The 13,981-nt window shown below is 37.2% G+C and overlaps 1 protein-coding gene and 1 long non-coding RNA gene across 3 annotated transcripts in view; one reads left to right on the top strand and one right to left on the bottom strand.

Moving 5' to 3' along the window:
• AKAP6 (A-kinase anchoring protein 6) overlaps positions 1-13,981 on the bottom strand; it is a 588,857-nt gene that overhangs the window by 311,622 nt on the left and 263,254 nt on the right. The window contains exon 1 of one of the 2 annotated variants that reach the window (XM_061159148.1): positions 7,320-7,678. The exons of the other annotated variant lie outside the window; for it this stretch is intronic. Within the exon in view, the coding sequence (XP_061015131.1) occupies positions 7,320-7,331 (12 nt within the window). The 5' untranslated portion in view covers positions 7,332-7,678. Of the gene's footprint in view, positions 1-7,319; positions 7,679-13,981 lie in introns of those variants that run through there. 2 annotated transcript variants of the gene reach the window in all.
• The window catches only part of LOC133068093 (uncharacterized), a 39,055-nt gene continuing 36,056 nt past the window's right edge, over positions 10,983-13,981 (top strand). The window contains exon 1 of the long non-coding RNA XR_009695442.1: positions 10,983-11,021. This is a non-coding gene — a long non-coding RNA (uncharacterized LOC133068093). The remainder of the gene's footprint in view (positions 11,022-13,981) is intronic.

The raw sequence follows: 13,981 nt of genomic DNA, 5'->3' as shown, positions 1-13,981 counted from the left end.
TTTTACAAGTGGGCCAAACACAAAGGTATTAGAAAGCAGCAAAATCAGAACCTCAGGTATTTTGGACATGTCAATTACAGTTAACCTTTTATAGATAATAGCTTCATACAGATATAGGGTGGACCTGTGGCTCAGAGGGTAAAGAATCCACCTGTAAGGCAGGAGATATGGGTTTGATCTCAGAGTCGGGAAGCTCCCCAGGAGAAGCGAAGGACTACTACCCACTCCAGTATTCTTGCCTGGAGAATTCCATGGACAGAGGAACCTGGCAGTCTACAGTCCATGAGGTCTCAAAGAGTCAGACACGACTGAGCAACTAACACTTTCATATATAGATATACTGCTTCAGTTCATACAAATTCTTATTGAATAGATTTAATTCTTTTATCATGCACATGTAAACTTTCAATAAGTTCTGCTTTTAATAACAGGTATTTCATATCAATGAGGACTACTCAACTGGAATTATAAGATTTTTCAAATTAAAAACCATGTAATAAAGGTTTGTCTAGTCTCTTTTGAGTGACTAATGCTTAAAAAAATTAAACATTTGAAATCTATAATACTCAATGCATTTTAGTTTGATAATAAATATGTGATAATATCAAATATAATAATTAAAAATAATAATAAACACATAGTGGTATCTCAAACTTCATGAACTATATTAACAGTGATATATTTAATACTACTACTACTGTATCAAAAAATATTGTCTAATTTTATTCTAAGCGTCAATATCAATGCTTTGCATTATCTACCACATTCATCTTCCGAATAGGTCACTTTATAATGTAGACAGATCTGACTGTGTAAGATCAAAATCAAACATCATCTAAAAGCTGAAGCAAGGGGTAGCTTCTTAATTATATACAGAATTATAGCCCTAAATGAGTGAATAAAAATGAAAATTCCTTCTCTCTCTCTCTCCTTTTGTTGCACTAATATTTTCTCAAGTGTTTTAAACGTTCATATTGTGAAATACAGCTTGCATATATAAAAATTTATAAATCATAAATTTAAATTTTAACCAATAGTCATGAAGTGAATACTTGTGTAACTATCATTGTGCTGAAAAAATTGAACATTGCTAACAGCCAAGATGCTCCTCATATATGCTGTCTAGAGATGATTAAGCCTATTACTTTATGTTAATCACCTCTTGCTTCTTTTTTTTTTTTTTTATCATTTTACCTAATTAGTATGGGCACCTAAATAGTTTAGTTTTTCCTGTTTCTGATTTCTATATAAATGTAATCATACAGTGTATATTCTCTTGTCTTGGTTTTTTCATATAACATTAAGTCTAAAAGATTTTTTCCTATCCTGTGTGTTTTCTATCATGAGAAAGTTTCTAAAAATAGAATACATAATTTACATATAAAGAATAATAACAAAATGAACACTCATGTGCCCATCATCTAGCTTTAGAAATTTCCCTCATTTACAAACTGGGTTTGCCTAACAGTTTCCAAAATGTTTTGACAAGAAAAGGGAGGAAGATGGGTAGAATTACTTAACTACCAACTATTACTGACTTGGTAGTTCAGAGCCTCTAAACATCTTTGCCAGTAATATAATCAAAGCAGCCTGACCTTCTGACCCCAGGGTCTTGGGGCTGCCCTGGCCTAGATGCTGACTGAAGCTAATTTATTCCCATGGCCAAATGGCAGACGCTATATATACTGTATGGAAAGAAACAGAGGTGTTTGTAAATCCCACCCAGGGCCTGAGCTGCTGTCAGCTTCTTTTCTCTGAACTCTATCCTCAGTATCCAGAAGGCTCTACACACAAAGCAACTACAGAGAGTCTCATTTTGTTGCTCCGATTTCAGTCCTGTTGGTGCATGATGATAGCTCATCCCCAGGTTCTGAAGACAGCTTCCTTTCCCAGTGGCGCTATGGAGTGACAGTGCTAGTCTGTGGTATTTCCAGTGAGTCACTTCCTTTAGGTAACATCCAGCTTGTGACAGCTGAAGAGCAGCTCCAATTTCTTCCTGCATCGCCCATGTTGTTATTGTGTTAGTCACTCAATTGTGTCTGGCTCTGCAACCCCATGGACTGTAGCCTGCCAGGATCCTCTATCCATGGAATTCTCCAAGCAAGAATCTTGGAGTGAGTGGCCCTTCCCTTCTTCAGGGGATCGTCCTGACCCAGGTAACGAACTCAGGTCTCCTACATTTCAGGCAGATTCTTCACAAACTGAGCTACCAGGGAAGCTAAGCAAAGGAAGAGCACTAGTAAAAACCCAGACACAGACAAAAAAAGTAATCATTGAAGATACACTGATTATAAGGTAAATGGTTAAAAAAAAAAATCTCTGGAAGAAGAAAATGGGATGCATATTAAAAAATAGTTGTTATCTTTTTGGAAATAGGTGAATTAATTTATTCTGAGCTCTTCTATGCTAAAAGTTTCTGACCCTCCCCTGCCCCCACACTGCTGCATCACAGTCCAGGTGTGCTAGAACCTGCAACAGGTCTCTCTTCCTGACTACACTAGCTTCTCAAGGGGAAGGACCACGGAGTGTCACTCATCCTCAAGTTCACAGTGGCTGACACATGTGGCTGCTGTTCAGTCGCTCAGTCATGTCCAACTCTGTGATGTGATGGAATGCAGCACACCAGGCTTCCCTGCCCTTCACTGTCTCCTGGAGTGTGCTCAAACTCATGTCCATGGTTGGATAGCATCACCAACTCAATGGACATGAGGCTGACATATGGGAGAGTGTCAATAAATAACTGGTAAGTTCAAAAACAAATATTTGCTACCTGAAGCATCAGCTAAAATCTAAGATAAAAGTCTAAAACTAAATTCCTTTATGGAATTTTCCTTATATAAAGAAGTCATGCCTTAATATGTTGCTATACATGTTAACTTGATTATTGAATAGCTCTAGGGATTAAAAACAAATATTCTTTTTTTTTTAAAAAAAGTATCAATAAAATGTAGACTATTGGTATGACTGGGAAAGTGGTTCCAACACCTAAGTAAGGGGTGATTAGTTGTTATATATTCAGGGCTGATATTCAGGCAGCATGTATAAGTAAGCCCACACCTGTCGCTTAGAGCTGACATCAGTTTTGATTGGCCAGTGCTCATTTCATGCTACATGTTAAACATATGAATATTATGCATCATATAGAAAGAAGGCTACTTATTATAAAATGACAATCACATAACAATGGAGGAGGGATAGCGGTAGAAACACTGCTACTGTAAAAAATGGAATTGTAGAAGGACATCTGAAAGCTGTTAGTGAATTCCACTCATAATTAATAAAATCAACATATTAATAAAGAAATAGTTATACAGTTTATTTTTTCATAAATCCCTTAGATAGACAATCCCTAGAAGAGAACAGTCTTTAAAACAAAGCTGCAGGTACTTTCCTAGTGGTCCAATGGTTAGGAATCCACCAGCCAGTACAGGTTCCAGCACACGTTAGTTGCTGCAGATTAAGCCTATGTGCCACAACTACTGAAGCCCGCACTCTCCAGAGCCCGTGTTGCATGAGGGAAGACACTGTAATGAGAAGCCTGTGGGCCACAACTAGAGCGTAGCCCTCACTCTCCGTGGGAAGAGAAAGCCCACATGCAGCAACAAAGACCCAACACAACTAAAAATAAATAAATAAAATTAAAAAAACAAAGCTAGGGTCACTATATTAATATCAGAAAAAGTAAATATCAGAGCAAAAAATATTACTAAAGATAAACAGTTATTAAGAGTCATTGCATAATGATAATGGGATAAGTTCATCAAGGGGATAAAATAATCCTAAATGTCAATGGATCTAACGAGACCATTTCAAAATTCATAAAGCAAAAACTGAAAGGAGTAATAGATTCACAGTTATAACTGGATATTTCAATATCCCTCTCTCAATAATTGATAGAACAAACAGACATAAAACCAATACTGATACATACATAGAGAAGATTTAAACAACATTAGCAACCAACTTGACCTAACTGATTCTTTAAATCTTTCTCAACTAAGAGTAAAATACAATTCTTTTCAAGTGTCTTTGGAATGTTTACCAAGACAGATCATAATTATAAAACAAGTCTCAATAAAATTTAAAAGACTCAAGTCATAAAAATTATGCTCTTTGGCTACAATGAAATTAAATTAGAATACTTAAAAACAGTAACAAAAGGACCTCTGAAAAATCCCCCAAATATTTGGGAAATAAGTAATACACTTCTAAATAATTGATGAGTTAAAGAAGAAATCAGAAAGTAAGTTAGAAAGCATTTTTAAATGAATAAAAATAAATATACAACCTATAAAAATTCTTATGCTGCAGCTAAAGTAGTACTGAGGAGAAAATTAATAGCATTAAACACCTATACAAGAAATGTATCAAATCAGTGACCTCAGACTGCATCATAGAAAGTCAGAAAAAGAAGAGTACTGAGATAGTACACGTAGAGAATCCCTAAAACTATAACATACATTTGGTCATTGACTAACTAGCAAGGGTGAATTTTTTCAAAGATATCCCAAACACTGCTAAATATCAACTCTCAGCCATTGAGGATGTATGCTCTCAGTCACCAGGTCTGACAAACACCACAGGCAGCACTCAGCAGAAACAGTAAGCTCTTTTAGAAAGACAAAGGAACTTAGAATTCAAAAAAGATATAACAAACACAAACTAAATATATTCATAAGAAGTAACCTTGATTATCATGCTTTTAATGAGATGGCTCTCATATTTTGGGAAAATATTTCACTCTTGCTATTATTGTTAGGGATTTAAGGCTAAATTTTCATTAAAAGGAGTTAATGTTCAAAAATCACTTAGAATAAGCCTCACAAAACTGATATTTTTACAGGCCCAAAATTATCAAATATTGGCAAATGCATATTGTTCAAGCTAATAATTCCTGAGACTGCAATAGATACAAATGTTGGAAGAGCAATAAGGTTGCAGCTTTGCAAGGTTATTAAATAGACATAATGCACAAAAAGCAGGATAATACTCTTTTCAACTATTATTTTTTAGTTTAAGTCTCAGACTACACTCCTTGCCTCTAGAAAATCTTTACCCACCAAGGTCATGATTTAATATCCAATATATCCAATAGGTCACCCCCCAAATCCAAAACCACACATTCTTCTAGGGATACCCAAAAGGTTTTGTGTGATCACATATGTATACCTAAATGTTCCTTGATAATGAAAACAGAGTTTTTGCTTCTCAGAAATTTATCCAGGTTTATGCAACATTTGTGATCTCAATTTAAGATCCTGATGCACAAAATAGAACCACCTAACCATAGTTTAAATTATAACTTCTTACTCATTTTCTATAGAGCCTCCTTAAAAGTGATCAGCTATTGAAGGATGTGTTAAATTATTCCAGTTACAGAACCCTGCTTGCACATATGTTTCAGAAATATGTCTGTCATATGATATGAGGTATATGTATAAATCTGAATAAATTCTGGATTATCCCACTCAGGCGGAAGTTCCAAAGTGTCCCTTCCAGCATTTACATACTTATTTTATGTGCCAGATATTTGGAAGCCAAAATTAAACTTGATACTTTATAATGTAGGTCAACACTGGAGTAAGAAGAGCAAATACTGCAGCATTTTACATTAGTTGCACTGATACAGGGAACAAACAGAAGGCTGAGATTATTTGAATGAGAGAAGTGTTGATTTTCATCTTAAAGATAAAAACCTAGACCCTCTTAAGGGTTTTAAAATATATTTAAACTACTAACAACATTTTCTCCCATTGTTTCTCACAAATATAAAACCCTGTCTTTTGGATCTAGAATAAGGGAAATAAAACAGGAAAGAGGAAGGTAAATTTTAAACAGGCATTTCATCATATGCCAGGTAAACTGAACTTTGTCTAAACTCCATCAGTCTCCATTGTCCTAGAATTTTCATGCAATTGAGTGAGAAAATGAAAACTTTGATTTGCAAAATATCAAGGAAGGGAGTGAAATTAAGTACCCATCAATACAGACACGCTGTGTGCAGAAGAGACACTTGAGATCTCTTGTCCAACTCTGGAATTGAACAGTTTTATGACCTTTGTCCAACTTACAAAGAATTCCATGTAAACAACAGCCTACCTGAACTGCGCTGCAAGAAGAGAACCAAAGTACTGTGGGTCCTACATAGGCTGCTGAAGTTTCCTGTCCCTCGGCCGAGCCCTCCGCTTCTGTCAGTTACTCCATCACCGACCAACAGGTTGAAAGCAGGGCGCTGGAAGCCCAGATCTTGTAACTCAAGTAGATTTGGTCTTTAATCAGCTGTCACTGGCTAACCAGCTTTACGCGCCGAGACGATAAAGCACAATATGTAACTTTCTTTCCATAACTGAACACTTAGAGGCTTTTGGGCCTACTGCGTTGAGGCATGTTGTGAACTGTTAACTATAGTACACTTTCATATCCTCAGTCCCTCAGCTCCCAGACTGCTAACTGGAATTTCAGTCCACATGTGCCCCTCACAATTAGCAGGGTTATTTTAGGCACTGACCTAAGTTCTCAGGGAATGTAAGCTGATGGCGAGGGGGAGTCTAATGTGACAGTTGCTTGGTTACAATAGAAAGCTCATTCGAGAAGCTTACAATCTGTGTGCAGCGCTTCCTCGACACCCCACTACATGGATTTTTACTTTAGCTGAGGAGAAACACTGAAATTATTCACCTATCTTTTAATACCCACAGAAAGTTTAGGCCCATCATGAAGAACAATAATTCAACAGAGGGATTGGACAGCTGTTATACAAAACAACTTTTAAGTTCTGACTGGCAGTATTTACTCACATGGTGTGTCATTTCACAAGAAGTCCTAGCAAAAATAAACTACCCTGAATCTAATCAAGATTACCAATTCCCTTCCAGACTCTCTTACAGAAAGCTATAAATATAAAACACTCTAAAATTTTTTCATAATTATTAAAGTTAGTTCCCCTCTACCAACTAATGCATAGCTACTAGGTTCTACTATTTCTAATAAAGCACTCCACCTACTGGCTAATATGACCGTTTTGCAGACTATCTCATGGGAGATAAAAGCAGAAAAACAGTAGAAGGAAACTGTGCTGTCTCCTTACCAGTGAATTCCTCCATGCAGCACTGAGTATTTTGTCTTCCAGAGGCAATATTAGATAAACTCACAAACGTTTCAACTTCCTCATCAACACTCTTCTCATGGTTTCCACAAAAGTCAGAACTCAAAAAGAGAACTTGAATTCCCAGGAAGGCATGGATATAAATTAGACACAGGAAGAATTTCCTGAGCTGGAGATTTGCTGAGAACTACTTGTAGAAAAAAATTAGTCAAACCTCATTCTGCATGCTCGGCTATATCCAACTCTCTTGTGACCCCACGGACTGTAGCTGGCCAGACTCCTCCGTCCATGGGATTTCCAAGGCAAGAATACTGGAGTGCGTTGCCATTTCCTCATCCAGGGGATCTTCCTAACCCAGGAATCAAACCTGCATCTCTTGTGTCTCCTGCATTAGCAGGCAGATTCTTTACCACTGAGCCACCTGGGAAGCCAAGTCAAACCTCACTTTAAGAGAAGGTTAAATAAAAGGGTTGATAAATCTGTTAGGAATGGTTAGTCATGGACTCCTTAATGAGACAGCAACAAAAAGGGTTAAATCTAAAAGTCTCATCTCTTTCCTTGGCGACTGCTCTCTCAAACTTCCTGACAGTCAGCTCAATGGTCATCTCCTCTGGAAGCCACATGACTCCCCTCAGCTGGCTTAATGCCCCCTCCTCAGTGTTTTTTCAATGGTCTTGTTACCTCCTTCCTAGTTCCCCAAACAGGGAACTCAAGTCGGCAGTTCCTGTATCACATTCATCTTTGCAGAGCAGGCTTAAATCAGCACTGGGGCCTTAACAGATATCAGTGAATGTTTGCTGAAAGAATGATTGGGTGGGATGTTCTAGAATCACTGAAGCATTCATGGCCTGTTTCTGGGTTCAACAAGCCACTCACTCTATTCCTACTCTCCTGAGATATTGTTAGTTTAGGGTGACCAGCAGCTCTGAGGTGGCATGATAGATGTCACACAGACTCTTATAAAACTGAATGACTGATGAAGGAGCAAACAAATGAATAACCACACATCAAATCTTTAGTATTAGTAAAAGTGTTCTGAGAGCCCATTCCTGGGTTCCAGTCTTAAGCCAGACCTGTTCTGGTCAGTTACTGCCAGTGATAAAAAAGAATCTACTTTCCCAAAGTCAAAGGCTTTTTCACACAGCTCCCTCTCTGAATGCAATTACCTTTTTCCTCCAGCACCCCAGCTCCCACTTCCCACAATCTGAGGTTCTTTGATTTATGATGATGATGCAGAAAGGGAAGCCCAGCAGTCAAAGCCAGTTCATAGCATGGATGAATCACAGGCTATAATGGCTACACTTTAATCTTCAAATTCTTTGAACATCTTTCAAGAATGAGGGAAAAAAGCATATTTTCTATTAGGACTCATGAAAAGTATTTGGACCACTGAATCTCTGAGGAGTTATTTTTTTCATCACCGATTTTTATCTAGAACTTGATAGCATAACCTGTGCAGTTTTTTTTTTAAGAGAGAGAGAGAGATAACCCCAGTTCTGTGGTCAGTTATATCCTGGCAGCAAAAAAAGGAACATGCACTTCACAGAGTCCTATTTTTAATCCTCATTTAAATAGCTGTCAGCTCCTGCCAGCACGAAATAAGAAAGATGACAAAATCAAGACAAGATTTTCTGACCATAACCAAGTATTAACACTGGATAAAAGCTATACTTACTTGAAAATTTACATACTTCTCAGCAAGTTTAAGAAGCATCCAAACATAACTTTCTATCATTCTGGCATACACCAGAAGTAGATAGATAGACAGATTAACAGATCATCCAATAGACATATTTGACAAACCTATAAAAAAGATTCTTCTAAAGTTCAGATAAGGGAAATGCATTTCTTTACTGGCTCTCATTGAGAAATATATTCATTCATTTAAATATAAATTATTTTTTCAATATCTATTATATAGTAAGTTCTGCGCTCAGCCCTCAGAATTTTAAAAATGAAAGCACCATGGCCCCGATCCTCAAGGCACTTAGAATTTAGAAAAATAGATGAGTAAATAATCACGATGCTGTTTGAGACAGAAGGGGTGTCTGCAGAGGGTGTCATGAGAACAGGAAGGTGGAAATGGGCACCCGAGTCAGAATAAGACAGAGAAGCCAGTTAAAAGAGGCGAGGTAAACCAGAGTCCCAGAGAACAAGTAAGAGAGAGGCAGACAGATTCTGTGGGGAAGCATTCAAAGAGAGGGAAAATCTGATGAGAATACCTGGAAGCAGGAGAGTACGAGGTGCTTCTGCTGAGGGAACTGAAAACATGTCAGTGTGAGAAGAGTCTAGCATACAAGGGTGGGAGTAGTCAAAGAGGCAAGAGATGGAAACAGAGGATAAGACCATTTGTCACACCGCAGGCCCGCCCAGAGGAAGGGATGTTGAGGGTAACAGCTTGCAGTACACCTTAATCCTGAGGGGCTTCTGTGGGCCTTTCGTGGTGGAGGACTTCAATTAAAATAATTCAATTAAGACATGATTTAGTTTCCCATTTGAGTCACAAATCCATGCAGATAAAATCAACTGTTGTTACATAAGAACTGCATGAAGGATATTTGATATTACTCTTTATATTTATAACCTAGATATGGGTGTAGCTATAAAAATAAGCTTCATTTCTAAAGGCACACATAACACACTTTAAAGCAATGATTCAGAATCACAGTCACTGGAGTTGGAAATTTGGTTCAACTTCCTCTCATGGTAGAAGAGGAACTACCATAACCATGGTCCAGAGAAGCTGTCATTTGCTCCAGTCATATGCTAGAAAGGGGCAGTCCTTATTTGAGGGCAGAGGTCTATGAGAATCCCTCAGCACACAGTGCCTGCCTTCAGTATTTGCTGCAGGGGGGTGGAGGGGTGTGAGGGGATAGGTATAATGATACAATTTTATTTTATGGGTTATAGAGAGCTATCACTAGATTGTAAGCACTGCAGCAAAGCTTAGGTAAGATCTGTATTTTAGAAGGAGCATTCCTTGTTTCAATTGGAGAGTAAGAATAGAGGTCTTTTCAGTAACTCAGACAAAGAATTGGGATAATTGGATGAAAAAGGCAGAGGGGATGGAAGAGAGTGAACATATTATGGAGACAATAGGGAAATATAATGGAAAATATTTGGCAATCAGTTGGACATGGTAGGTACAGAAGCAGAGATGTTGAGCAAGGGTAACTCCTTGTTCCCTGGCATGGACAACTGAGCAACCGAGGAGGAGGTATCTAGTGGGTTACACACGAAGAGTTTCTGCAGAAAGGAGATGTCACCTAGCCTTGAGAGGAGCAGAATGAGCCTAGAGTGACAGATGTCACAGCCAGATCACCTTCACATCCCACAGAACACTAAATGACATTCTTGGTATCTGAAGTAGTGTGTCCTACCTTCATTGTTCCCAGAAGCATGGACATAAATCATCGTTATTGAATAAATAACTAAAAATCATAAACCATTCCCTGATAATAAACCATTATACTTTGACAGTATCTTAAACTTCCATTTGTATCATTACTTGATTTCTAGTTCTGGTTATGGCAGACTAGCCTGTGCAGACCAACCTTTCTCACTGAGAATACCAGGTAAGCTGAACAAAAAAAGTATCTGTTTGAAGGCCTAAGAGAATTCCCAAGGCAGCAGGGACTTGAGACTCTTAAGATCTTACAGAGAATAGAAATTCAGAGAGCACCATTTTCCCCTTTAAGGCCTCTGCAGAGTTGTAAGCAGAACTAAGAGGTTGAGAAGCTGGGCTGAACTTCTAGCAGCTTTCAGTGCTGGAGGGACAAAAACTGGAGCTCAGAGTGCAGCAAGGAGGAGGAGCCATGCTAAAAAAAAAAATTTAAATAAAAACAAACCAAAACAAACAGACAAAAAATCAGGCTTTCAGGGAGAACCTCTAAAGAACCACTCCAGAGGAGTACAGGTAAGCCAGAAACAGGCCAGTCCTCAAAAGGAATCCAGCAAAATGTAAAAAAAGAATATATCATGACAAAGTTGGATTCATACCAGGAAAGCAATATTGTTTGAATGTTTGAATTTAATGTTTGAAGATGAAAGTTTGAAAAATAATAGGAAGATCTCTACTCAGAAAAAAATTGCTAAAAAGGCAACAGTCATGGATAAATCACATAGACATATTTTTGGCAAAGGAAGTTAGATACAAAAGAATATATCTAGCATGATTATATTTATTTTAAGCTCAAAAGCAGGCAAAACTAAACTGTTATTTAGAAATGCTTACCTGGCAGCCAAACTGTAAAGCAACAAAATGACTATCATAAAGTCAGAATGCTGGATACTTCTGAAGGGACAAAGGGGCTGAGATCAGAGGGTGTATGTGAGATGATTCTATGTTCCTAAAAAAGTCCTACTTTTGTTTAAGTTAGGTAATAATAAGTCAGATGTTTGCTTTAAAGTTTCTCAAATCAAATATGTGTGTGTGTGTGTGTGTGTGTGTGTGCGCGCGTGCATGAGTGTATATATATGTGAGAGAGAGAGAACAATTTTTAAAAGGAAATATATACTGATAGCAAGAGGTGAATGGCTAAAGATACATACCATGTTCTTGCATAAGAAGATTCAAGATTATGAAGGTGCCAATTCTTCTAAAACTCACCTCTAAAGCAATATGACTAATAAAAAAAAAAAAAAAACAGAAAATCTTGTACCAAACAAGCTGATTTTAATTTTAATTGGAAAAATATGCTAGAATGGCAGGGAATTTTTTAAAATATCATTCTTTTCAGAACTTTTCTTTTAGTTTGAGGTAGAGACAAGGAGTCCATCAAGGCTGTATATTGTTACCCTGCTTATTTAACTTAAATACAGAGTATATCATGAGAAATGCTGAGCTGGATGAATCTCATGCTGGAATCAAGATTGCCAGGAGAAATATCAACCAGCTCAGACATACAGATGATACCACACTAATGGCAGAAACTGAAGAGGAACTAACAAGCTTCCTGACGAGGGTGAAAGAGGAGAGTGAAAAGGCTGGCTTAAAACTCAACTTTTAAAAAGCTAAGATCATAGCATCCAGTCCTATCACTTCATGGCAAACAGATGGGGGAAAAATGGAAACAGTGGCAGATTTTATTTTCTTGGACTCCAAAATCAATGTGGATGGTGACTGCAGCCATGAAATTAAAAGATGTCACTCCTTGGAAGAAAAACTATAACAAACCTTTTTAATATGCTTATTAAAAAGCAGAGAAATCATTTTGCAAACAAAGGTCCATGTAGTCAAAGCTATGACTTTTCTAGTAGTCGTGTACAGATATGAGAGGTGAACCATAAAGAAGGCTGAGTGTTAAAGAATTGATGTTATCAAACTGTGGTGCTGGAGAAGACTCTAGAGAGTCCCTTGGACAGCAAGGAGGTCAAACTGGTCAATCCTAAAAGAAATCAACCCTGAATATTCACTGGAAGGGCTGATGCTAAAGCTGAAGCTCTAATACTTTGGCCACCTGATGCAAAGAGCTGACTTGGAAAAGACCCTGATGATGGGAAAGATTGAGGGCAGGAGGAGAAAGAGGTGGCAGAGGATATATGGTTGAATGGCATCACTGACTCAATGGCCATGAGTTTGAGCAAGCTCCAAGAGATAGTGAAAGACAGAGAGGCCTGGCATGCTGTAGTTCATGGGGTTGCAAAGAGTCAGACACAACATAGTAAGTGGACAAAAACATCCAGATAACTAATGAAACATAGTATAAAACTGTATTATATGAAGCGATGTAGTACTTCATATGTGAACAGATAAATGGAGATATAAAGCTAGAAACAGAAATGTGATGAAATTGGTATAACTGGGGCAAAGATCATTTATTCAACAAATGATATTGGGACCCTAAGGTAAACTTGAATCTTTGGTTTAAGAAAAGTTTCATTATAGGGACAACCCAACAAAGTTTATAGAAGAGGTATTAGTACAAAAGGAATACAATTGTGTTTTAAATATATAAAAAGATATTAAACCTCACACATAATAAGAGAATTATGCCAATGTTATCCCAAAATGCATGTTGTGGGTGAGGGCCTGATGCAACTCTCTCAGTTTTGAGGCATTTCCTTTCTCTAATTAGCTGCTTGCTAATAGGTATATAACTCCTTGCTAAAAACTAGCAAAGGGGCACTCTTTCTGTCCTCTTCTGATGTGTATTTCAGAAGCTTTCTCTATCTCTTTTATACTTTAATAAAATTTTATTACATACACACACACACACACAATTGAAAGTTAAAACTACACTGAAATAACATTTTCATTTATCAGATGAGCACTACCAAAGAATTAACATGTGTTGAAAGAGACACACTCATATCCTGCTTGTAAGAATATAATCTTGTATAAGATTTACAGAAAATTATTTGGTAATATCTATCACAACTATCAATATTAATTATATACCCTTTGACCAGCAAATTACAATTATAAAGATTCTTTTCCTGAAGATATACTCACATAATGTAAGACAACATTATGAAGTTATTCACTTCTGTATTGGAAATAACATAAAAACCCATTAATAGAGGACTGATTGAATAAACTGTGCTTATACATATAGTGCAAACCTATGCAGGTTGTTATTCTGATTGGACATGTTCTCCAAGGTATGTGCTGTTCTCATATGTGCAAAACATTATGTAAAGGTTGCAACATTTCCATGAAAAATAAAATGAATAATTATTCATACATCCATAATATTACTTGAACATATTTTCTGTGCCAAGCACTTTTCTAGGCCCTTGGAAAATATTAGAGGACAAACCAGAAAAAGACAGACAATAAGAAAAAACATACAGCATAAGTGCTTTGGAGGAAGAGAAAAACAAAACAGGCGGAGTAGAGAGCGCAAAGCTGGCAGTGGGGATGCTGCTTTATAT

Source organism: Dama dama, chromosome 13 (genome assembly GCF_033118175.1).
Source record: "Dama dama isolate Ldn47 chromosome 13, ASM3311817v1, whole genome shotgun sequence".
Classification (NCBI taxonomy): Eukaryota; Metazoa; Chordata; class Mammalia; order Artiodactyla; family Cervidae; genus Dama; species Dama dama.
Note: the sequence above shows the minus strand (reverse complement) of the source record. Positions and strands in the feature narration are given on the sequence as shown.